The 27,408-nt window shown below is 26.5% G+C and overlaps 1 protein-coding gene across 7 annotated transcripts in view; it reads left to right on the forward strand.

Moving 5' to 3' along the window:
- The window catches only part of Ih (hyperpolarization activated cyclic nucleotide gated potassium channel Ih), a 185,616-nt gene that overhangs the window by 108,439 nt on the left and 49,769 nt on the right, over positions 1–27,408 (forward strand). For 4 of the 7 annotated variants that reach the window (XM_075313197.1, XM_075313201.1, XM_075313199.1 and 1 more), the window contains exon 4: positions 19,095–19,263. In XM_075313197.1, the coding sequence (XP_075169312.1) occupies positions 19,095–19,263 (169 nt within the window). Of the gene's footprint in view, positions 1–19,094; positions 19,276–27,408 lie in introns of all 7 variants that reach the window. The other 3 variants (XM_075313200.1, XM_075313198.1, XM_075313202.1) reach the window with 1 other exon arrangement.

Below are 27,408 nucleotides of genomic sequence, written 5' to 3' on the forward strand. Positions count from 1 at the left end.
TTGATTCGTGCCAAACATGTACAAATGTTTTGTTAAAAACAACAAAGAAAAATACAATTATCTTAAAATTATCTATCAGTACATAAATGAAGACTATTAGGCACTTACTTTGGTTTTTGTATTAATTTTTTTTCTAGCCTCCATTATATAATATTGAAAACATTTTCAAAATTTTTAATTTCATCTAATTATACAATTATTTTTCGAGCTTTATGGACAGATATAGATTAAGGAACATGGTTAATAGAGCCATTGAAAAGAAAACGCCAGATACAAATCTATACACGCCTGGACTGTACATGTTTCGGTTCGGGCGAATGAACCTTTCCACAGCCTTTAGTATAGATCTGGCTGGGAGAGATGACTCAATTTTGGGCCCTTTATGCTAACTCCTTATGGAGAAAACATTTGGGAAATTTCCTCTTACAAATTGAATCATCTTTTCTCCCACTGTACATCATCTTTTCATATAACTTACAAGTCCCTTAATCTTATTTTTATTTCGTCTTGTTACATAGTAATGCAACAACACGAAATTTATTTTTAGAAAGCTAATTTGTTAGAATTCACCTAAGTGGTGAACAGTCGAACAATGCTTATTGTTTCTACAGTCAACTACAACATATGACAATTAACAGAAACTGGTTTCCAGGATACAACAACAATTCTAACGCGTACATTAGTCGTGTTTTTCCTAGTTTTACGACGGGCTCATCGTTGCTTATTATATTACATGTTAGCCTGATACCGAAACAGGCAATTGACGTCCAAATGCATTATATCTAATTATACAATTATTTTTCGAGCTTTATGGACAGAGCTTTATGGACAGAAAATAATTGTATAATTAGATATAATGCATTTGGACGTCAATTGCCTGTTTCGGTATCAGGCTAACATGTAATATAATAAGCAACGATGAGCCCGTCGTAAAACTAGGAAAAACACGACTAATGTACGCGTTAGAATTGTTGTTGTATCCTGGAAACCAGTTTCTGTTAATTGTCATATGTTGTAGTTGACTGTAGAAACAATAAGCATTGTTCGACTGTTCACCACTTAGGTGAATTCTAACAAATTAGCTTTCTAAAAATAAATTTCGTGTTGTTGCATTACTATGTAACAAGACGAAATAAAAATAAGATTAAGGGACTTGTAAGTTATATGAAAAGATGATGTACAGTGGGAGAAAAGATGATTCAATTTGTAAGAGGAAATTTCCCAAATGTTTTCTCCATAAGGAGTTAGCATAAAGGGCCCAAAATTGAGTCATCTCTCCCAGCCAGATCTATACTAAAGGCTGTGGAAAGGTTCATTCGCCCGAACCGAAACATGTACAGTCCAGGCGTGTATAGATTTGTATCTGGCGTTTTCTTTTCAATGGCTCTATTAACCATGTTCCTTAATCTATATCTGTCCATAAAGCTCGAAAAATAATTGTATAATTAGATATAATGCATTTGGACGTCAATTGCCTGTTTCGGTATCAGGCTAACATGTAATATAAATTTTTAATTTCTATAGAAAATTTTGCCAAAATTTTATATCTATAGAAAAATTTTGCCAAAATGTTATATCTATAGAAAAATTTTGCCAAAATTTTATATCTACAGAAAATTTTGTCTAAACTTTATATCCACAGAAATTTTATTTCTATAGAAATTTTCCCAAAATTTTATTTCTATAGAAAATTTTCTCAAACTTTTATTTCTATAGAAAATTTTGTGAAAATTTTATTTCTATAGAAATTTTTGTCCAAAGTTTATTTCTATAGAAAATTTTGTCAAAATTTAATTTCTATAAAAGATTTTGTTAAAATTTTATTCATATAGAAAATTTTGTCCAAATTATATTTTCATAGAAAATTTTGTCTAAACTTTATTTCCACAGAAATTTTATTTCTATAGAAATTTTCTCATAATTTTATTTCTATAGAAAATTTTATCCAAATTTTATTTCTATACAAATTTTATAATTTTTATAGGAAATTTTGTCCAAAGTTTATTTCTAAAGAATTTTTTCAAAATTTTATTTCTATAGAAAATTTTGTCAAAATTTTTTTTCTATAAAAAATTTTGTCAAAATTTTATTTCTATAGAAAATTTGTCAAAATTTTATTTCTATAGAAAATTTTGTCAAAATTTTTTTTCTATAGAAAATTTTATTTCTATAGAAAATTTGTCAAAATTTTATTTCTATAGAAAATTTTCCTAAAATTTTATTTCTATAGAAAATTTTCCTAAAATTTTATTTCTATAAAAAATGTTGTCGAAATTTCATTTCTATAGAAAAATTTTTCAAAATTTTATTTCTATAGAAATTTTATAATTTCTAAGGAAATTTTGCCCAAAGTTTGTTTCTATACATTTTTTTTTCAAAATTTTCTTTCTATAGATAATTTTGTCAAAATTTTATTTCTATAGAAAATTTTGTCAAAATTGTATTTCTATAGAAAATTTTGTCAAAATTGTATTTCTAGAGAAATTTTATAATTTCTATAAGAAAATTTTGTCCAAAGTTTATTTCTAAAGAATTTTTTCAAAATTTTATTTCTATAAAAAATTTTGTCAAAATTTTATTTCTATAGAAAATTTTGTCAAAATTTAATTTCTATAGAAAATTTTTTCAAAGTTTTATTTCTATAGAAATTTTATAATTTCTATGGAAAATTTTGTCTAAAGTTTATTTCTATAGATTTTTTTTTTCAAAATTTTAGTTCTATAGATAATTGTGTCAAAATTTTATTTCTATAGAAAATTTTGTCAAAATTTTATTCCTATAGAAAATGTTGTCCAAAGTTTATTTTTTATAGAAAATGTTGTCAAAATTCTATTTCTATAGAAAATTTTGCCCAAAGTTTATTTTTTTATAGAAAATTTTGTCAAAATTTTATTTCTATAGAAATTTTCTCAAAATTTTATTTCTATACAAAATTTTCTCAAAATTTTATTTCTATAGAAAATTTTGTCAAAATTTAATTTCTATAGAAATTTTGTAATTTCTACTTACCTATCACCACATATATGAAGGCTATTAGACACTACACTTTGGTTTTTGTATTAATTTTTTTTTTCTAGCTTCCATTATATAATATTGAAAAAATTTTCAAAATTTTTAATTTCTATAGAAAATTTTGCCAAAATTTTATATCTATAGAAAAATTTTTCAAATTTTATTTCTATAGAAAATTTTGTGAAAATTTTATTTCTATAGAAAATTTTGTGAAAATTTTATTTCTATAGAAAATTTTGTCCAAAGTTTATTTCTATAGAAAATTTTGTCAAAATTTAATTTCTATAGAAAATTTTGTTAAAATTTTATTCTTATAGAAAATTTTGTCCAAATTTTATTTTCATAGAAAATTTTGTCTAAACTTTATTTCCACAGAAATTTTATTTCTATAGAAATTTTCTCAAAATTTTATTTCTATACAAAATTTTCTCAAAATTTTATTTCTATAGAAAAATTAAAAAAATTAAATTCTATAGAAAATTTAATTTCCATAGAAAAATTTTTGAAAATTTTATTTATATATTATTTTATAACTTCTATAGAAAATTTTGTCCGAAGTTTATTTCTATAGAAATTTTTTTCAAAATTTTATTTCTATAGAAAATTTTGTGAAAATTTTATTTCTGTAGAAAATTTTGTCAAAATTTTATTTCTATAAAAAATTTTGACAAAATTTTATTTCTATAGAAAATTTTGTCCAAAGTTTATTTTTTATAGAAATTTTTTTCAAAATTTTATTTCTATAGAAAATTTTGTCAACATTTTATTTCTAAAGAAAATTTTGTCCAAATTTCATTTCTATAGAAAATTTTGTCCAAAGTTTATTTTTTATAGAAAATTTTGTCCAAAATTTATTTTTGATAGAAAATTTTGTCAAAATGTTATTTCTATAGAAAAATTTGTCAAAAATTTATTGTATGCTCTAATTTCTTCTTTCATCATGCCACATCTTATTTCATTCCAAGAACTCTGCGTCTTTAAGAAATTTTCTAATTTGTTGCAATTTTCAGTTTCCAAGATGAATCAGACATGGTCTTACCACTTCTCACGTATTGTGGACTCTATACTTAATAACACAAACGTTTTTTTCTCCACTATAATTTTTTTTTTGTAATTTTTATTTTATCACTTTAAATTACTTAATCTTAATATGTCACATAATTACCACAGTTCAATGATCTAGGTGTTATAATCCACAAGTAGAGTGTCAAACACCACAATAAGAAATAGTAAATAATATTCTTCTATCCATGTGAGATTTGATTTAGATAAATTAATTCATTTTTAAATAATTATCTATTTAATATTCATTGGAAGAATAAAACAAACCTAGCCAGACATTTAAAAGGCAACCAAGAACAACAACAAAAAATCATAAACAACCACAAATTATGCTTACGTATTTTTTTTAAATAAAATGCCAAACAGGTTATCAATGTTGTGGAAAAAAATGAATGAACCATAACAAAACAAAAAACGCCGAAATACAAAAAGATCCCAACATCTACTCAAATAAACCACACAGGCACTTAAGCATTTAAGTTCTTTTCACACAAAAGAAATTTCGAGCGAGATAGAATTATTGCCCAGACTCGAAATCTTCAATGCTTAGTCAATGATAAGAATGGAATGGAGAAAGGAAACCGACATTCATTTTTAAAGCTTTTGTATTCAATGTGGAATTAATTCTATTTGGATTAACAAATAAATCGTTTTCATACAGTGAACACGTGTTAGAGTGGTCTTATTACAGTGCTCGTTTTTGAAAAAAAAATTAAAAGAAAAAACATTGTCTAGTATTTGCATAAAGTATATCCACTACACTGAAAAAATCTTAACTACAGACTAAATTCAATTTATTTTTATAGCAAAAAATATATTTGTTTGTACACAAAAGTAAAATTCCATAGTTCAACGCTACATTTATTTTTATGTGTTTGTATTTAAATTTTATTATTTTATTCGCTATTTACCACAGCTAAAATTAAATCTTACTTTTTATGTAAATCTCAAACATCTTATGAACTAAACATGGGTATAAAGTTCATTGACCGAACACTTAAAAAAAATATTGTACTAATATGAAAGATTTTGCAACATAAATGTGAAGTCACGCAATTGACACAATATTAAGGACAAATTTCTTCACAATAAAGAAATTTTAATTAAAATAAAAATTCTAATCCCTGATTTAAAATTTTCCTTCATTAAGTTTAGGACACAAATCTTTGAAATGCGTATGCCTCGCATGTCTTTAAAGTAAGGAAAATTTCCCCTAAAATTAAGATAACCAAATTTTGACTTAAAGTAAAAATCTTTAAATTAAGTGACCAGCAAAAAAAGCGTCGCCAAAAAAATGGATCCATAGTTGACACTCGACCCAAAAATAATCTACCAAAATATAGACAAATTTTTACCAAAAAACTACCAAACAAAAAAAACTTATTTCCCAAAATTTTATTCCTATAGAAAATTTTGTCAAAATTTTATTTCTATAGAAAATTTTATTTAATTTTTTTTCTACAGAAAATGTTATTTCAAAGTTTTATTTCTATAGAAAATTTTGTCAAAATTTTCTTTCTATAGAAAATTTGTAAATTTTTTATTTCTATAGAAAATTTTGTCAAAATTTTATTTCTATAGAAAATTTTGCCAAAATTTTATTAGTAAGAAAATGTTGTCAAAATTTTATTTCTATTGAAAATTTTGTCAAAATTTTATTTCTATTGAAAATTTTGTCAAAATTTTATTTCTCTTGAACATTTTGTCAAAATTTTATTTCTATAGAAAATTTTATTTTACACTTTTTTTCTATATAAAATTTTGTCAAAATTTTATTTCTATACAAAAATTTATAAAAATTTTATTTCTATAGAAAATTTTGCCAAAATTGTTTTCTATAAAAAATTTTGTTCAAATTTTATTAGTACGAAAATTTTGTCAACATTTTATTTCTATACGAAAATTCGTAAAAATTTTATTTCTATAGAAAATTTTGTCAAAATTTTATTTTTATAGAAAATTTTGTCAAAAATTTATTTGTATAGAAAACTTTTTCAAAATATTATTTCTGTAGAAAAATTTGTCAAAATTTAAAAAAAAATATTTCCCAAAATTTAATTTCTATAGAAAATTTTGTCAAAACTTTATGTCTATAGACAATTTTATTTAATTTTTTTTGTTTTGAAAATTTTATTTCTATAGAAAATTTTGTCAACATTTTATTTCTATAGGAAATTTTGTCAACATTTTATTTCTATAGGAAATTTTGTCAAAATTTTATTTTTATAGAAAATTTTGTCAAATTTTTTTTTTCTATAGAAAAATTTGTCAAAATTGTATTTCTGTTGAAAAATTTGTCAAAATTTAAAAAAAAAACTTATTTCCCAAAATTTAATTTCTATAGAAAATTTTGTGAAAACTTTATGTCTATAGGAAATTTTATTTAATTTTTTGAAAATTTTATTTCTATAGAAAATTTTGTCAACATTTTATTTCTATAGAAAATTTTACTTTACATTTTTTCTATATAAAATCTTGTCAAAATTTTATTTCTATACAAAAATTTGTAATAATGTTATTTCTATACAAAAATTAGTAAAAATTTTATTTCTATAGAAAATTTTGTCAAAATTTTATATTTATAGAAAATTTTGTCAAAATTTTATTTCTATTTTATTTCTGTAGAAAAATTTTTCAAAATGTAAAAAAAAAAATATTTCACAAAATTTAATTTCAATATAAAATTTTGTCACTATTTTATTATACAAAAATTTCTATATATTTTTTGTCAAGATTTTATTTCTATAGAATATGTTCTTAAATTTTATTTCTATAGAAAATGTTGTAAAAATTTTATTTCTATAGCAGATTTTGTCAACATTTTATTTCTATAGAAAATTTCATTTTACATTTTTTTCTATATAAAATTATGTCAAAATTTTATTTCTATACAAAAATTTGTAAAAATTTTATTTCTATACAAAAATTTGTAAAAATGTTATTTCTATAGAAAATTTTGTCACAATTTTATTTTTATAGAAAATTTTGTCAAAATTTTATTTCTGTAGAAAATTTTTTCAAAATTTTATTTCTGTAGAAAAATTTGTCAAAATTTAAAAAAAAAATTTATTTCCCAAAATTTATTTTCTACAGAAAATTTTGTCAAAATTTTATGTCTATAGAAAATTTAATTTAATTTTTTTTTGAAAATCTTATTTCTATAGAAAATTTTGTCAAAATTTTTTTATCCTAATTTTTCCCTTTGATAATGTATAGATAAATATAGATTAAAACATATTGTTAATATCTCTGATGAAAAATCTTATTTGTAGCAACATCTAAAAGATAAAACTTCTTTCAAGCATTGTAATTATATTGAGAAATGAAGACTAATAAAGACGAATTAAAAAAAATTCTATAAAAAATTTTGTCCAAATTTTATTTCTATACAAAATTTGATTTTACATTTTTTTTATATAAAATTTTGTCAAAATTTTATTTCTATACAAAAATTTGTAAAATTTTTATTTCTATAGAAAATTTTGTCAAAATTTTATTTCTGTAAAAAATTTTGTCAAAATTTTATTTCTGTAGAAAAATTTTTCAAAATTTTATTTCTGTAGAAAAATTTGTCAAAATTTAAAAAAACAAAACTTATTTCCCAAAATTTAATTTCTATAGGAAATTTTGTCAAAATTTTATGTCTATAGAAAATTTTATTCAATTTTTTTTTTCTATAGAAAATGTTATGTCTATAGAACATTTTGTCAACATTTTATTTCTATAGAAAAATTTGTACAATTTTTATTTCTCTTGAAAATTTTGTCAAAATTTTATTTCTATTGAAAATTTTTCCAAACTTTTTTTCTATAAAAAATTTTGTCAAGATTTTATTTCTATCGATAATTTTGTCAAAATGTTATTTCTATAGAAAATTTTGTCACAATTTTATTTTACATTTTTTTTTCTATATAAAATTTTGTAAAATTTTATTTCTATACAAAAATTTGTAAAAATTTTCTTTCTATAGAAAAATTTTGTCAAAATTTAAAGAAAAAAAACTTATTTCCCAAAATTTAATTTCTATAGAAAATTTTGTCAAAATTTTATGTCTATAGAAAATTTTATTTAATTTTTTTTTCTACAGAAAATTTTATTTCTATGGAAATTTTTGTCAACATTTTATTTCTATAGAAAAATTTGTAAAAATTTTATTTCTATAGAAATTTTTATTTTACATTTTTTTCTATTCAAAATTTGTAAAAATTTTAATTCAATAGAAAATTTTATAAAAAGTGTATGTCTATATAAAATTTTGTCAACATTTTATATCTATAGAAAATTCTTTCAATAGAAAAATTTGTCAAAATTTAAAAAATTTTAAAAAAAAACTTATTTCCCAAAATTTAATTTCTATAGAAAATTTTGCCAAACTTTTTTTCTATAAAAAGTTTTGTCAAAATTTTATTTCTATCGAAAATTTTGTCAAAATGTTATTTCTATTGAAAATTTTGTCACAATTTTATTTCTATAGAAAATTTTGTCAAAATTTTATTTCTATAGAAAATTTTATTTTACATTTTTTCCATATAAAATTTTATCAAAATTTTATTTCTATACCAAAAAAATTTGTCAAAATTTTATGTCTATAGAAAATTTTATTCAATTTTTTTTTCTATAGAAAATGTTATGTCTATAGAAAATTTTATTCAATTTTTTTTTCTATAGAAAATGTTATGTCTATAGAACATTTTGTCAACATTTTATTTCTATAGAAAAATTTCTACAATTTTTATTTCTCTTGAAAATTTTGTCAAAATTTTATTTCTATTGAAAATTTTTCCAAACTGTTTTTCTATAAGAAATTTTGTCAAGATTTTATTTCTATCGATAATTTTGTCAAAATGTTATTTCTATAGAAAATTTTGTCACAATCTTATTTTACATTTTTTTTTTCTATATGAAATTTTGTAAAATTTTATTTCTATACAAAAATTTGTAAAAATTTTCTTTCTATAGAAAATTTTGTCAAAATTTAAAGAAAAAAAACTTATTTCCCAAAATTTAATTTCTATAGAAAATTTTGTCAAAATTTTATGTCTATAGAAAATTTTATTTAATTTTTTTTTCTACAGAAAATTTTATTTCTATGGAAATTTTTGTCAACATTTTATTTCTATAGAAAAATTTGTAAAAATTTTATTTCTATAGAAATTTTTATTTTACATTTTTTTCTATTCAAAATTTGTAAAAATTTTAATTCAATAGAAAATTTTATAAAAATTGTATGTCTATATAAAATTTTGTCAACATTTTATATCTATAGAAAATTCTTTCAATAGAAAAATTTGTCAAAATTTAAAAAAAAAAACGTATTTCCCAAAATTTAATTTCTATAGAAAATTTTGCCAAACTTTTTTTCTATAAAAAGTTTTGTCAAAATTTTATTTCTATCGAAAATTTTGTCAAAATGTTATTTCTATTGAAAATTTTGTCACAATTTTATTTCTATAGAAAATTTTGTCAAAATTTTATTTCTATAGAAAATTTTATTTTACATTTTTTCTATATAAAATTTTATCAAAATTTTATTTCTATACAAAAATTTGTAAAAATTATATTTCTGTAGAAAATTTTGTCACATTATAAAAAATATAAATAATTTTTTTTTTGTCAAATTTTTATTTCTGTAAAAAATTTTGTCAAATTTTTATTTCTATAGAAAAATTTGTAAAAATTTTATTTCTATAGAAAATGTTGGCAAAATTTTATTTTTGGAAGTGATTTTATAGTTGATCCTTTGGGAATCAAAATTCAATAAATGAGATTTTCACCATATTTTTAATTTTATTGATCATAGATTTAAAGCTAGAAAAGTCACTAAACAATGTCTTTATATTAAAGACGCCGCATCTTTGCCGACAAAGCCCTCACACGTTCAACGAATGTGGATCGGCGGTATTTTATCCCAATACTGACGTAGCGCCGTCTTGAGATAATTGGATACTTGGGAATTTTATAGTGGCAATCTTACTCTTCAAAATTTCCCACACCTAAAAGTCCACCGGATTGTGATCCGGAGATAAAAAATCTGCAGGATCACAACATACATGGTCATAGAATTTCTTCCTGATCAAGAATATATATACTTTATATAGTCCGAAATCGATATTACTGTGGTGCTAATAAAAATTATTCGAGCCCACACATTTACCACATTGACCACATTTACCGTGCAGTGTTCCATTCTTTCTATTTTACGTACGAAAATTTTCTTATACTTTAGTTTACATTGAAATTATTTGTATGGTCGCTGAACTGTATACCAACATTTATTTTATACTATTTTCCGGACACAACAATTTATTGGCCTCTAGAACATTTTGAAATAAAACAAAATTAAATAAAATAAAACCAAATATTTTTTTGTATTAAAAACTGGTTAAATTTACCATCAGTTTAAGGAAAGATGTTTTTTTCCAGTGTACCAATATTGTTCAGTAGTTTATCGATTATTTAGACTACAATAAAATAAAAAAAAATAATTAGACATCTGAATGTTAACCAGATCTAATTAACAAATGTTGCAATAATTAACGGTGATAGTCAGTAATTAGTGATCTTTATTTCATTAAATAGGAAGCTTTAGTCATTTTTGTTTTTTCATTTGGTGAATCCAGTGTATTTAGCAAATGCATTCATATCAACAACTGCGGCTTCAACTTCGAAAGATTCATGAATGTACTCAGCATGGAAAGTAATTATTTCTTTAGTTCCTCCGAATTTATTTGTTAAATATTTAAAAATGTATATTCTAATTTTTATTATTTTGTTTTAATATCCTAATTTCCAACAATCTCATAAAATCTCAACCCTGTCACGACACAATCCCATTACTTTTTGCCACGATAATAATATAATTGAAATATTTCATTGACCCATAGATCGATTGATCATTTCATTGCTGTGATGCCATACAAAACCCTTCTACACTTATCAAGTTTACAAAAATATATATGTGGGTGCGTATGTATGTATATATGGATGTTAACACTAATGGCCATTCAAACAATAAGATTAAGTGAACATTCACCATGCGTGTCTACAATTCAAACTCATTCTATCACATTTACATAGGCTATGAATAACCAGGCCTATAGTCGTTGATCGATTAACCAACTGACCGACTAAACCCGCTTCCCATTGACAAGTGACAGTGTCAAGTACACTTGAACCTCTTCGTTATGTCCTCGCCTTTTCTGCAAAAAATTATTGTTCACACTTGGCACACGTGTACAAACATGCAATCTTCATACGACACTCTCTATCGTTTAATAATAATGTGGGTGAGTGTGTGTGTGAATATGGGGATGTAATGTAATTGCATGTGTCATGTAACTTATATGGAGTAAAATTCTTTTGAGATTTGTGCTCTTCCTACAACACCAACAACTACACTACATTTAATAATAATGGCATTCGGTTTTGAGTTTGCGCATCATAAAATCGCAACAAAACAAATCACACACGCACATACAGGCCAACGACAGTAGTGGGAACAACACCAACGTCAATGGCAATAACATTAGCGGTCGCAGTATATTCATTACAATATATAATAACAATAGCAAAAAAAAAGAGTGGCAACAACAATAGATCCAAGCATGCCACTGATTTCATAAAATATCGCACATATATGCACACAAACACTCAACACAACAAATTGTATTTTAATTAGACAACAAAGGAAAGAGAAAAAAGCTTTATTGTCATTTAGATATGCTTGTGCTCCGCAATAAGGAATATGTTGGGTGTGAATGCTTCTCATATGCATATCCCTACAGCTGGAATATTCACAACTAACTGTAGAAGATATTCTCTCTCTCTCTCCCTCTCTCTCTTAATTTCTTTGTGCCATCATATGTTTTGTAGAAAATCAATCTAACATCTGTGTGGAGGGTAAAGAAACAACAGACACACACATATCCATAAAAAAAACATATGACCACTTCTGTTATAATGAGTGAGAAATGTGCTTATGACCCTCACACATGGCATAGGGTTGCGGGTTATTTTTCGTATTTTACCAAGTACCATGTAATGGGGTAAAACTCTTACTTAATTGTAACAGTTGTTATATATGTATGTAGATATATATTAGATTCAATATCTAATATTTATTCAGTATTAACTAACATAATTTCTAATCTACAGCAAATCTTAAGCAGTTTAAACTTGTGTTTCCATTAATGTCATGAAAGTCTTTGGCATAATAGGCAGAACATCATTTACTAGAAATCTTTACACATATCTTGTTTAATCTCATTTAGCTTTAATTGAGAATACCAATCCTATTAAGACTCAAATCCTTATAATGAGATGTTAAAAATCATTATAATAAAATGATTCCAACATCCTTCCTCTCCAACCGCCCCCAAACTCAACATAAAATATTTCCCATCTAAAGACATCAACAACAATTTATATGTATAAGGTTCCTATGCCTAGCCATATCCATCATTAAAGCATACCATAAACGGCACTCCATTAAGCATACGTCATAAGAAATTTATTGGAAATGTATTACGTATACGGCATATATATATGGTGTTTAATGAAATGTACTCAGAATTGGTAATCGCCAGACTTTATGTTCAAAATGACTACAAACAAATCGGACACAATCAAGCAAAACAAAAACAACAACAACAACAAAACCCAATCGTACCGAAATGATTTATACAGATCATGTTTACTGCTGTTCACACACTGGTGAATAAAACACACAGGCTCACTCAACACTTGTTAGCGAATAAATAGGAAAAAAACAACAAAAAGTAAACAAAAAATTAAATAAATTCATCATAAAAAAATGTAATTGTATTATGTAGTTGTATTCGGAATTGTTCGCATTCGTAATTTACCCAACATCATACATATACACACAACAAGAGAATGTTAGCGCCAAGCAGTAAGCGGCGACGTAGCAGAGATGGGCCCCAGCTACAACAACAACAACAAGTGTCCATTAGTTTGTTTATACTAGAGAAACACCCGCCCCAATGGGACTACTAACAATTACTCATGCTCCACTGTTGACAACACAGATGTATACTAAACCACTGCTCACACGGAGAGTAGCTAAACTACTTTGCCTTGAAACGTGCCGATTTGTTTGTTGGTTGGGACTTACTATAACATAGTTCTATAGAAAGTTTTGCAAAACTAAACACAGACAGACTCCCGCATTCAAATACTCAGGCATACAATTCTATACAAATATGTACATAGAACTTTTGTTATGTTTTGAAGGATGATAGTTTATGCAACTATAACTTAATACTTTGCCTCTACACTTTGTGTTACCTCTCTCCACTCACTATCTCTCTCTCTCACATAAGTAGTGATTTTCACCTTCATGTTGAATTTCCGTTATGTTGGTTAGTTTTCATTTCATGAGACAGTTGATATTGTTTTTACAAAGAGGATGGTGAGATGCCACCAGGGAGTTTCATATAATCTCTAGTATTAGGTTTTGATTTATTTTGTATTTATTTACTCCTTATAAATGCTATAGTTGGTTTAGCGGAAATTAAAGCTTATCTAATTTTTAATTAAATGATTTTATATCTTGCAATATAAAATAATTGAAATATGTTTATGAAATTTTCAGTTTATCAAATGAAATACGGTTTTCATAAAACCGTATTTCAAATGAAATTTTCATTTGACAACAATAAATAACATGAAATAATAAACAAGTGTGATAAAATTTTAGATCATGTAGTACATTCTCATAGACGTTTAGGGTCGAGATTTCTTCCAGATCGAATTAGTATTTCTGATTCGTTTTTCGCATGAGAAAGCGGGAGTGTCGCCCGATTTTAGACAAATAAAGGGTGATTTGTTAAGAGCTTGATAACTTTTTTTTAAAAAAAAACGCATAAAATTTGCAAAATCTCATCGGTTCTTTATTTGAAACGTTAGATTGGTCCATGACATTTACTTTTTGAAGATAATTTCATTTAAATGTTGACCGCGGCTGCGTCTTAGGTGGTCCATTCGGAAAGTCCAATTTTGGGCAACTTTTTCGAGCATTTCGGCCGGAATAGCCCGAATTTCTTCGGAAATGTTGTCTTCCAAAGCTGGAATAGTTGCTGGCTTATTTCTGTAGACTTTAGACTTGACGTAGCCCCACAAAAAATAGTCTAAAGGCGTCAAATCGCATGATCTTGGTGGCCAACTTACCGGTCCATTTCTTGAGATGAATTGTTCTCCGAAGTTTTCCCTCAAAATGGCCATAGAATCGCGAGCTGTGCCATCTTGTTGAAACCACATGTCAACCAAGTTCAGTTCTTCCATTTTTGGCAACAAAAAGTTTGTTAGCATCGAACGATAGCGATCGCCATTCACCGTAACGTTGCGTCCAACAGCATCTTTGAAAAAATACGGTCCAATGATTCCACCAGCGTACAAACCACACCAAACAGTGCATTTCTTGAACGGCTTCTGGTTGCTCTTCACTCCAAATGCGGCAATTTTGCTTATTTACGTAGCCATTCAACCAGAAATGAGCCTCATCGCTGAACAAAATTTGTCGATAAAAAAGCGGATTTTCTGCCACTGATTTTGGTAATAAAATTCAATGATTTGCAAGCGTTGCTCGTTAGTAAGTCTATTCATGATGAAATGTCAAAGCATACTGAGCATCTTTCTCTTTGACACCATGTCTGAAATCCCACGTGATCTGTCAAATACTAATGCATGAAAATCCTAACCTCAAAAGAATCACCCTTTAGAAGTGGAGCTATATCGCAGTTCTTATCCGGTGACTATATTCCCTCAATAGTCGTCTGCTAAATTTATGCATATCTTTCACCGCAAACGGCAAGTAGTGACATATAGCGCTTCAGTTTTGCAACGACAAAGCATTCTCTTAGGGTGTAAACACAATTATAGCGGCAGACTTTAGGCGAATACTTTTCTATGTGTGTTTCTATGGGAAGCCCAAAGTACACAATGGTATACTGTGACTCAGGGATGGAAAATACAGTACTATAGTACTTGTTTCAATACCTTTTCACCCGTAGTACCGCCGCAAATGATTTAGTACCTTTTGTGTAGACATATTTTTTACAAAATTGGCAAAACAAACAAGTTTATGCGGGAAAAATCTCGATTTTGTAGAAGCCATAGTCAAGAAGTTATCGATCGCGTACTAAAATAATGCGAACCATTACAGTAACCGTCGAAACTTTAGAGAAAAATACTCTACCAACATTTGGAGAAAATCTTACCAAAAATATTATTTTGCAAAAACTAACTTCTTCTTTCTTTTGTCAAAATTGTATTTCTGTAGAAAATTTTGACAAAATTTTATTTCTGTAGAAAATTTTGACAAAATTTTATTTCTGTAGAAAATTTTGACAAAATTTTATTTCTGTAGAAAATTTTGTCAAAATTTTATTTCTATAGAAAATTTTGACAAAATTTTATTTCTATAGAAAATTTTCCCAAAATTTTATTTTGGTAGGAAATTTTGTCAACATTTTATTTCTATAGAAAATTTTGTAAAAATTTTTTATTTATAGCAAATTTTGTCAAAATTTTATTTCTATAGAAAATTTTGTGAAAAATTTTATTTTTATAAAAAACTTTGTCAAAATTTTATTTCTATCGAAAATTTTGTCGAAATTTTATTTCTATAGAAAATGTTGTCAAAATTTTATTTCTATAGAAAATTTTGTCAAAATTTTATTTCTATAGAAAATTTTGTCAAAATTTTATTTCTATAGAAAATTTTATCAAAATTTTATTTCTATAGAAAATTTTGTCAAAATTTTCTTTTATAGAAAAATTTTTCAAAATTTTATATCTATAGAAAATTTTGTCAAAATTTTATTTCTGTTGAGAATTTTGTCAAAACTTTGTTTTTTAGAAAATTTTGTTAAAATTTTATTTCTATAGAAAATTTTGTCAAAATGTTATTTCTATAGAAAATTATGTCAAAATGTTATTTCTATAGAAAATGTTGTCAAAATTTTATTTCTATAGAAAATTTTGTCAAAATTTTATTTCTATAGAAAGTTCTGCCAAAAATTTTATTTCTATAGAATATGTTGTCAAAATTTTATTTCTATCGAAAATTTTATCAAAGTTTTATTTCTATAGAAAATTTTCCCAAAATTTTATTTCGGTAGAAAATTTTGTCAAAATTTTATTTCTATAGAAAATGTTGTCAAAATTTTATTTCTATAGAATATTTTGTCAAAATTTTATTTCTATAGAAAATTTTGTCAAAATGTTATTTCTATAGAAAATTTTATCAAAATTTTATTTCTATAGAAAATTTTGTCAAAATTTTATTTCTATAGAAAATTTTGTCAAAATTTTATTTCTATAGAAAATTTTGTGAAAAATTTTATTTCTATAGAAAATTTTGTCAAAATTTTATTTCTATACAAAATTTTGTGTTTATAGTAAATTTTGTCAAAATTTTATTTCTATAGAAAATTTTGTCAACATTTTATTTCTGTTCAGAATTTTTGCAAAATTTTATTTCTTTAGAAAATTTTGTCAAAATTTTATTTCCATAGAAAATTTTGTCAAAATTGTATTTCTATAGTAAATTTTGTAAAAATTTTATATTTATAGAAAATTTTGTCAAAATTTTATTTCCGTTGAGAATTTTGTCAAAAATTTTGTCAAAATTTTATTTCTATAGAAAATTTTTTCAAAATTTTATTTCTATAGAAAATTTTGTCAAAATTTTATTTCTATCGAAAATTTTGTCAAAATTTTATTTCTATAGAAAATTCTGCCAAAATTTTATTTCTATAGAAAATTTTGTCAACATTTTATTTCTATAGAAAATTTTGTCAAAATTGTATTTCTATAGAAAATTTTGTCAAAATTGTATTTCTATAGAAAATTTTGTCAAACATTTATTTTTATTTATCTAGAGAAAATTTATAGAGTACCATGAATTCTATCAATCTACCAAACAGTAGAATTCTACCAACTGTGGCAACCGTGATTACAATTCTACGATAGTCTTTGTAAGCGGCTATAAAACTAAAACAAACAAAATTTTGTTTTCTTTAAAATTCAGTCTAAGGGAGCTCTTGACCATAATCTTCCAATGGAAAATTTTATTTCGGTCGGTAATTTTGTCAAAATTTTATTTTTGTAGAAAATTTTGTCAAAATTTCTATAATTGTTCCTATAAAAAATTTTATCACAATTTTATTTCTGTTGAAAATTTTGTCAAAATTGTATTTCTGTAGAAAACTTTATTTCTACAGAAAATGTTTGTCAAAATTTCATTTCTGTTGAGAATTTTGTCTAGATTTCATTTCTGTCGCGAATTTGGTCAAACTTTCATTTCTGTTGAGAATTTTGTTAAAATTTTTGTTTCTATAGAAGATTTTGTCAAAATCTTATTTCTGTTGAGAATTTTGCAAAATTTTCTATAGAAATAAAATTTTGACAAAATTTTCTATAGAAATAAAATTTTGACAAAATTTTCTATAGAAATAAAATTTTTCACAAAATTTTCTATAGAAATAAAATTTGGACAAAATTTTCTATAGAAATAAAATTTTGACCAAATTTTCTATAGATACCCAGCAAAAAAAATTTGGAAGTTCTTCCACAGGCACAACTTTAAAAGCACTTCCAGAAGATGTACTTCCAATGATGTTCTTTATTTTAACTACACAGGAAGTTCTTTTCATTTAATTTTTTATAACATGCTTTTTTCATATTTTTAACAGGTAATTTTAACTGTTTTTGTTTCAAATTGGTTAAAAACAGTTTAGGAAAGAAATGCTAAATCCAATCTGAAAACATTGTGAATTTTTGAAAATATTTAAGGGCAAACGTTTCAGACAGGAGTTATAATCCATTAAAAATTATAAAAAATTATAAAAATTATTTATTTAACAAAATATCACAGAATTTTTTAATTTACATACAAAACATTGAATTCGAATCACACCTAACGAAGTGATGCAAATTCAGTGCACCGTTTGTTGAAATGGAGGACTTCTGTCCTATGACAAGCCAAAGTTAAATTCATCACTTCTGCGTCAATTTTGCCCAGCAAAAAAAGCGTCGCCAAAAAAGTAATTAAAATGTTCTTTTTGGATCCGGAAGTGGTGCAAAATTGACGCAGAAGCGATGAATTTAACTTTGGCTTGTCATAGGACGGAAGTCCTCCATTTCAACAGCCGGTGCACTGAATTTGAATCACTTCTGTAGGTGTGATCAGAATTAAATGTTTTGGATGTAAATTAAAAAATTCTGTGATATTTTGGCACATAAAAATTTTTATAATTTTTTATAATTTTTACTTCCTAAAGAACATCATTGGGAGTACATCTTCTGGAAGTGCTTTTAAAGTTGTGCCTGTGGAAGACTTCCAAATTTTTTTGCTGGGTGGGTATAAAATGTTGACAAAATATTCTACAAAAAAATTATTTCTGTATAAAATTTTGTCAAAATTTTATTTTTATTTCCAATTTTTTTTTTCAGTTTTATTATTGAAATATTCTCATAATAATAAAGTGTTCATGGCCTTAAAATATAAATGTCATTTTCGTACCCTAAAGAACGCATTTCGCAGATACAAAGATTATGTACTTGACAAAAAAAAACTTTAAATAAAATTAATTTGAAAAAACAAAACTAATTTGTTATAATCTGAAAGAAATATTTCCATGAATTGATATAGAAACATTTTTTTGTGTCTGGTATTAAACTTTTTTGGTCTAGCGAATTCAAAATAATTTTTTACATTTTTCAATTTATTTTTTATAAAATAAAATGGCCTTAATATCTTTAACATATACTCCTTCGACATAAGCCAAACTCTTTCATCATTCACTGGATCAATATGCAGCTTATGTCTGCTGGCTCCTTTTGGGTTGTTTTTTTTTTTCAAGCACAAAAATGATTTTCCTCTTAATTTCAATTATTAATCGAATATATTTCCCAATTTCATTGCTATGAATATTTAATAATGTCCTGGATTTTATTGATTCATTTCTGTTTGTTTTTGTTTTTTTCTTTCTTTTCAGACTCTTACGTCGTGATAGTGAAGATTCCTCTGTTCGATGCTCGTACTGTTCTGTACTAAATGTCAACGAGAACGATTTAAGGAGATCCTTTGAAAATACCTGCACCGATTCATTGGTAACAGCTTTTGATGATGAGGCTTTACTAATATGCGACCAAGGAAACGAAATGGCAAGCACAAAGGTTTATTTTATTCATTTAGAGCGTAGGATACACCCATCATGCTTGCTTCTCATGCACACGCACACATACACACACACACCTTATGATGGAACCAAAACCTATATTACCATCGATCCGTCGAATAGTCATCCATCAAATATTTCACACATATCAGACAACTCAACAACAACATCATTCATTGACCAGCCTGGTCATCATATCCCCAATTTCCATACCCATATCACTTATGGTATTCACACTGGTCGCTATATGCCAATCAATCACACATCATCTATTAAATGAATTTTTGTCTTCAATTTGTCAAAAGATTTTATCATACAGAACGACTATATTTAATGTACACAATGGGTGAGATTTTACTCGATTTGAAATGTAAATTGTACTAAATATGAACAACATTTTTACGGGAAAAATGTTTCATGTTACCTATCCCTTTTCTGTGTGTATGACTCGACAATGTCCACGATTTTATCGATGCCATACATAGAGATATGTTTGAGTTACTAAAAAAGTACAATAAATGCTACCATTTTTAGTACGCCAAATATAATGAGAAAGAATAATAAAATTAGGAAAAAAATAAAAATGGAACCTTATTCAAATGATACGAAAACGTACCAATTGGTACTATTGATGTACCAATTGGTTCCATGCATAGGAATTGGTACAATTTTATATATGACAAGAAAACTACATTTTTGCGGCAAAAATGTTCCCCATCCAAAAATAACATTGTACTCAAGAAGGTGATCATATTATTTCTCTGCGTGTATGACTCGACAATGTTCACGATTTTATCGATTCATAAAATCAGAAAAATTAAAATGGAACCATTTGCAAATAATACAAAAACGTACCAATTGTTACTCTACGTTATTATAAAGGGTGATTTGTTAAGAGCTTGATAACTTTTTTTTAAAAAAAAACGCATAAAATTTGCAAAATCTCATCGGTTCTTTATTTGAAACGTTAGATTGGTCCATGACATTTACTTTTTGAAGATAATTTCATTTAAATGTTGACCGCGGCTGCGTCTTAGGTGGTCCATTCGGAAAGTCCAATTTTGGGCAACTTTTTCGAGCATTTCGGCCGGAATAGCCCGAATTTCTTCGGAAATGTTGTCTTCCAAAGCTGGAATAGTTGCTGGCTTATTTCTGTAGACTTTAGACTTGACGTAGCCCCACAAAAAATAGTCTAAAGGCGTCAAATCGCATGATCTTGGTGGCCAACTTACCGGTCCATTTCTTGAGATGAATTGTTCTCCGAAGTTTTCCCTCAAAATGGCCATAGAATCGCGAGCTGTGTGGCATGTAGCGCCATCTTGTTGAAACCACATGTCAACCAAGTTCAGTTCTTCCATTTTTGGCAACAAAAAGTTTGTTAGCATCGAACGATAGCGATCGCCATTCACCGTAACGTTGCGTCCAACAGCATCTTTGAAAAAATACGGTCCAATGATTCCACCAGCGTACAAACCACACCAAACAGTGCATTTTTCGGGATGCATGGGCAGTTCTTGAACGGCTTCTGGTTGCTCTTCACTCCAAATGCGGCAATTTTGCTTATTTACGTAGCCATTCAACCAGAAATGAGCCTCATCGCTGAACAAAATTTGTCGATAAAAAAGCGGATTTTCTGCCACTGATTTTGGTAATAAAATTCAATGATTTGCAAGCGTTGCTCGTTAGTAAGTCTATTCATGATGAAATGTCAAAGCATACTGAGCATCTTTCTCTTTGACACCATGTCTGAAATCCCACGTGATCTGTCAAATACTAATGCATGAAAATCCTAACCTAAAAAGAATCACCCTTTAATAATATTAAGCTCGTTGGTATAAAAACGTACCATATGGTACTATTCGTTATACATGTCTGTGAATGTCACTTTTACAATAGGAATTCTCCATCTTTCACATCGAAATTACAGGGAGAACTGATTGACTCTTACAGTAACAGCAAAAATGTTCCCCATCCAAAAATAACATTGTACTCAAGAAGGTGATCATATTATTTCTCTGCGTGTATGACTCGACAATGTTCACGATTTTATCGATTCATAAAATCAGGAAAAATTAAAATGGAACCATTTGCAAATAATACAAAAACGTACCAATTGTTACTGTACGTTATTATAATAATATTAAGCTCGTTGGTATAAAAACGTACCATATGGTACTATTCGTTATACATGTCTTTGAATGTCAATTTTACAATAGGAATTCTCCATCTCTCACATCGAAATTACAGGGAGAACTAATTGACTCTTACAGTAACAGCAAAAATGTTCCCCATCCAAAAATAACATTGTACTCAAGAAGGTGGTCATATTATTTCTCTGCGTGTATGACTCGACAATGTTCACAATTCCATATATAGATAATTGTTTGAGTTACTAAAAAAGTACAATAAATGGTACCATTTTTAGTACGCCAAATATAATGAGAAAGAATAATAAAATTAGGAAAAACTAAAAATGGAACCAAATTCAAATGATATGAAAATGTACCAATTGGTACTATTCATGAACCAATTGGTTCCATGCATAGGAATTGTTACAATTTTATATATGGCAAGAAAACTAAATTTTTGCGGCCAAAATGTTCCATGTTACCCATCCAAAAATAACAGTTTGCTCTAGGAAGGGATCATATTATTTCTCTGCGTGTATGACTCGACAATGTCCACGATTTTATCGAAGGCAGAAAACCATGTGAAATTTAGAACGTTTGGAGTCCTTCATATAGAATTTTTTGTTGAGTCACTCAAAAATATAATATATGGTACAAGTTTTGGTATGCCAAATATAATTAGAAAGTATCAGAAGAAGTCATGTTCAAAGTATACAAAAACGTACCAATTGGTACTATTTGTTATGTTAATAATATTAAGCTGGTTCAGATCCATTTATCAACAGTACATGAGTTCTAAATTAGTACACAAGTACTAGCAGCTACGCATGTGGTATTTTCGAAGACAGAAAAAATGTGAAATTTACAAGGAGCCTATATTGTGAGCCCTACATATAGAATTTTTTGTTGAGTCACTCAAAAACCATAATAAATGGTACCATTTTTGGTACGCCAAATATAATGAGAAAGTATCAGAAGGAAAACTAAAAAAAAAATGGAGTCATATTCAAATGATACGAAAACGTACCAATTGGTACTATTTGTTATGTTAATAATATTAAGCTGGTTCAGATCCATTTACCAACAGTGCATGAGTTCTAAATTAGTACGCAAGTACTTAAAACTACGGATGTAATATTTTGTATGTATTAATTGGTCATATGGAGTCAGAGACTTCTAACTTTGATTTTTTTAAACGCATACTTTAGTGGTATAAAAATAGTACCGAAAAAATAGTACGCAAGTACTTAAAACTACGGATGTAATATTTTGTATGTATTAATTGGTCATATGTAGTCAGAGACTTCTAACTTTGATTTTTTAACGCATACTTTAGTTGTATAAAAATAGTACAGAAAAAATAGAAAGAGTAAAATCTTCTTGAAATGTTATAAAAACAAAAAAAAAAATAGTTCCATTCGGGAACTATGTATACAGAAGAGTTTAGGTACAAAAATGATACCCAAATATATTAAATGGTACCATTTAACATAAGCCTAATATAATGGGAAACAATAGTACAATTACAAAATATAAAAATGGAGCCATAATTAAATGGTATAAAAACGTACCAAATGGGAGTGCTATTCGTTATACATATATATTTTAGGTACAACCTTTAGCTTTTGGGCTAAACCGAAACAGTGCTCATATGACTGCATGTATGACTATACAATGTCCACGATTTTATCGAAAGCAGAAAAACTGTGAAATTTAAAACGAGCCTATATTTTGAGCCATATATATAAAATTGTTTGAGTAATTCGAAAATATAAAAAATGGTACCATTTTTCGTACGCCAAATATAATGAGTAAACATCATAAAATCAGGAAAAATTAAAATGGATCCATTTGCAAATAATACAAACTCGTACAAATTGTACTATTCCTTATATATATTTTTTTATGAAATCTTGCAATCTTATCTGTTTGGTATAAAAACGTACCAAATGGTACTATTCGTTATATGTATATATCTTTTGTGAAATTATTAACTGGTGGGCTAAACCGAAACAGTGCTCATACGACTGCAAGTATAACTCTACAATGTCCACGATTTTATCGAGGGCAGAAAAAATGTGAAATTTAAAACTGGTCTATATTTATTTTGAGCCATACATATAGAATTGTTAGAGTAACTTATAATAGATGGTACCATTTTTGGTACGCCAAATAAAAAATGTGTCAAATGGTACTATTCCTTATATATTTTTATACCCTGCGCCATACTGTGGAACAGGGTATCATACGTTAGTGCAATATGTTTGCAACACCCAGAAAGAGACGAGATAGACATATGGTGTCTTTGGCAATATTACTCAAGGCGGGTCCCTGAGTCTATATAGCCATGTCCATCTGTCCGTCCGTCTGTCTGTGAACACATTTTTTTGTCCAGGTCGCAGTTTTAGTCCAATCGACTTCAAATTTGATCCATGTTTCTGTTTTGGCTCAGAATAAAACCCTATTCATTTTGGAAGAAATCGGTTCAGATTTAGATATAGCTCCCATATATATTTTGCGCCCGATATGTACTTATATGGTCGCAGAAGCCAAAGTTTTACTCTAATTTGATTGAAATTTTGCACAAGGAGAATTGTCTCAAACTTGGTTCATATTTAAATGTTTCCCATATTTTTTTACCAACGTAGTGTTCAATCCCAGGGCCGACTTCAATTTTAAGTCTATAGATTTCGTAGAAGTCTAACAAATTTGTTTCAGATGGAGTCAGATTTAAATGTATGTATTTGGGAAAAAAAAACTTTGGTCCGCAGGCCCCACCCGACTTCAGACTTTCCTTACTTGTTTTTGTGAAATCTTGTAATCTTAGGTCTTGGCTAATCAAAACTTTGTTTGCATAATGGCAGGACCTGAGAATATCCCATTTTGACAATAGGCCTTCCAGTGAGTTCTTCATCTATCACATCGAAATTACAGGGAGAACTGATTGACTCTTACAGTAACAGAACCATACAAAATATTAAGATTTTCAGAACTTTCTCTTCATTTTTGGACAAATAATGGATTTTTTAACTAACTCTGACTGGGAAGAAATTTCTCCATTATTTTAGTAGAATATTTTTGCAAGACGCAACGATATAGAAAATAAAGACAACATCTTTAATGCCAAGCAAAAAACTTAAATGAAATTAATTTAAAAAATATATATAAATGCTTAATGAATAACGAGCAATTTTATTCCCATTAGTAATAATATCATTACGAGTACACTACTACCGATATTATGAATGAAAAATTGTCATCAAATTTAAACTAATTGCTTCATTCTTATAGTTTTATAACATGCACAATTTTTTTTTTATCGGCCAATGTTTACTCTGAAAAGCTCACCTCCAACACTTTGTAATGCAATGCAATGACAAAAAACAACCGTATAATGGGAAAATATTAAAATACACATATTTTACACACTACCTCATACCTACACGTGCCTACTGATTCATTCATCATTTTCGCTTGTATATATATAATGGCCATATATCTATCACTAAATCCAACGCCACCCCATTCACATTTCCAGTCAAAAAATGTAAGCTTGTTTGTCCATGTGAACACGAACATGAAACACTTGCATTGGCATTTGCTTTTATTTATACACACATATATTTATTGAAAACTATTACGGTGTAAAAAGTATTTTGTTCGAACAAGTAAATTGAAATGTTTACATTTCAAATATGCATTAGACATACACTCAGAGAAAAATAGTTGCAAAAAAAAATAATAATATATAAAAATAATTAAAACAAACTGAATTAAATTAAATTTTAATATAGGAAATTAAATTAAAAAATTAAAAAAAAAAATAATTGTTGTCGTTTTTTTATTTCAGCTTAAAACCATACATTGACTAAACTACAAGAGTAGCTTAACCAACAGAGGAAAAGAATGTTTGTCAAATTTATTTGGGCAAAGCCCTATAGACTGCAAGATGGTTGGATGGACGCACGTTTCGGAATTACCACATTCCTCATCAGCATCCTCTACTTGCAGCAAAACTATCAACCAATTATCAGAATAAATTCAGGCAGTTTATTAAACCCAACAAAAACCACACTTGAACCCTCCGAAAAAAGGTTTTACATTGATAGCCGGCTTATGCCAAATGAATTCGAAACAAACATATCTCTTTTCCTATGCCACTGTCAAATCATCGATTTGAATTCACATGGCTGGGTTCCTCTGTTGGTTAAGCTACTCTTGTAGTTTAGTCAATGTATGGTTTTAAGCTGAAATAAAAAAACGACAACAATGCTTAAAGAACAAAACCAACAATAACAAAACAAAACAAATGGAAAAAGAAGAGGAGGCACGCTCAAAATAAACCCAGCCATGTGAATTCAAATCGATGATTTGACAGTGGCATAGGAAAAGAGATATGTTTGTTTCGAATTCATTTGGCATAAGCCGGCTATCAATGTAAAACCTTTTTTCGGAGGGTTCAAGTGTGGTTTTTGTTGGGTTTAATAAACTGCCTGAATTTATTCTGATAATTGGTTGATAGTTTTGCTGCAAGTAGAGGATGCTGATGAGGAATGTGGTAATTCCGAAACGTGCGTCCATCCAACCATCTTGCAGTCTATAGGGCTTTGCCCAAATAAATTTGACAAACATTCTTTTCCTCTGTTGGTTAAGCTACTCTTGTAGTTTAGTCAATGTATGGTTTTAAGCTGAAATAAAAAAACGACAACAATGCTTAAAGAACAAAACCAACAATAACAAAACAAAACAAAAAAAAAATAATTTTAAATTAACGTAAGATGAAATAAATAAAAATAAATTATATTATATATACGATTATTAAGTCAATTATATTATGATAATTAGAGACAAAAATTTTCCAATTGCAAATATTTAATACTACGTTCACACTATACCCGAAAGCCCCACATAGTAGATTTCGGCTGAAATCTCAATTGAGTTCAGTAAATTTGTGATGGGCAAATACCTCACAGTAGATAAATTCTCTTTTAAATTCCACTTTTAATTCAAATTCAGATCAGGAATGCAATTTTGGTTCGATCGGACCAAAATTGATACAAAAAATTATGAAATTTGGTCCGATGGTGGGACCAAATGGAATTTGATTGATTTTGGTCCATTTTCGTCAAATCGGTAATTTTTAAAACTATGACAATATGTTCTATAGAAATAAAATTTTGACAAAATTTTCTATAGAAATAAAATTTTGACGAAATTTTCTATAGAAATAAAATTTTGACAAAATTTTCTATAGAAATAAAATTTTGAAAAAATTTTCTATATAAGTAAAATTTTGACAAAATTTCCTAAAGAAATTAAATTTTGACATAATTTTCTATAGAAATAAAATTTTAACAAAATTTTCCACAGAAATAAAATTTTGACAAAATTTTCTATAGAAATAAAATTTTGACAAAATTTTCTATAGGAATAAAAGTTTGACAAAATTTTCTATAGAAATAAAATTTCGGCAAAATTTTCTATAGAAATACAATTTTGACAAAATTTTCTATAGAAATACAATTTTGAGAAAATTTTCAATAGAAATAAAATTTTTACAAAATTTTCTATAGAAATACAATTTTGACAAAATTTTCTATAGAAATAAAATTTTGACAAAAATTTGTATAGAAATAAAATTTTGACAAAATTTTCTATAGAAATAAAATTTTGACAAAATTTTCTATAGAAATGAAATTTTGACAAAATTTTCTATAGAAATAAAATTTTGACAAAAAATTTCTATAGAAATAAAATTTTGAAAAAATTTTCCATAGAAATGGAATTTTTACAACATTTCCTAAAGAAATGAAATTTTGACAAAATTTCCCAAAGAAATGAAATTTTGACAAAATTTCCCAAAGAAATGAAATTTTGACAAAATTTCCTAAAAAATGAAATTTTGACAAAATTTCCTAAAGAAATGAAATTTTGACAAAATTTCCTAAAGAAATGAAATTTTGACAAAATTTTCTATAGAAATAAAATTTTGACAAAATGTT

This window comes from Haematobia irritans, chromosome 5 (assembly GCF_050003625.1).
Source record: "Haematobia irritans isolate KBUSLIRL chromosome 5, ASM5000362v1, whole genome shotgun sequence".
Classification (NCBI taxonomy): domain Eukaryota; kingdom Metazoa; phylum Arthropoda; class Insecta; order Diptera; family Muscidae; genus Haematobia; species Haematobia irritans.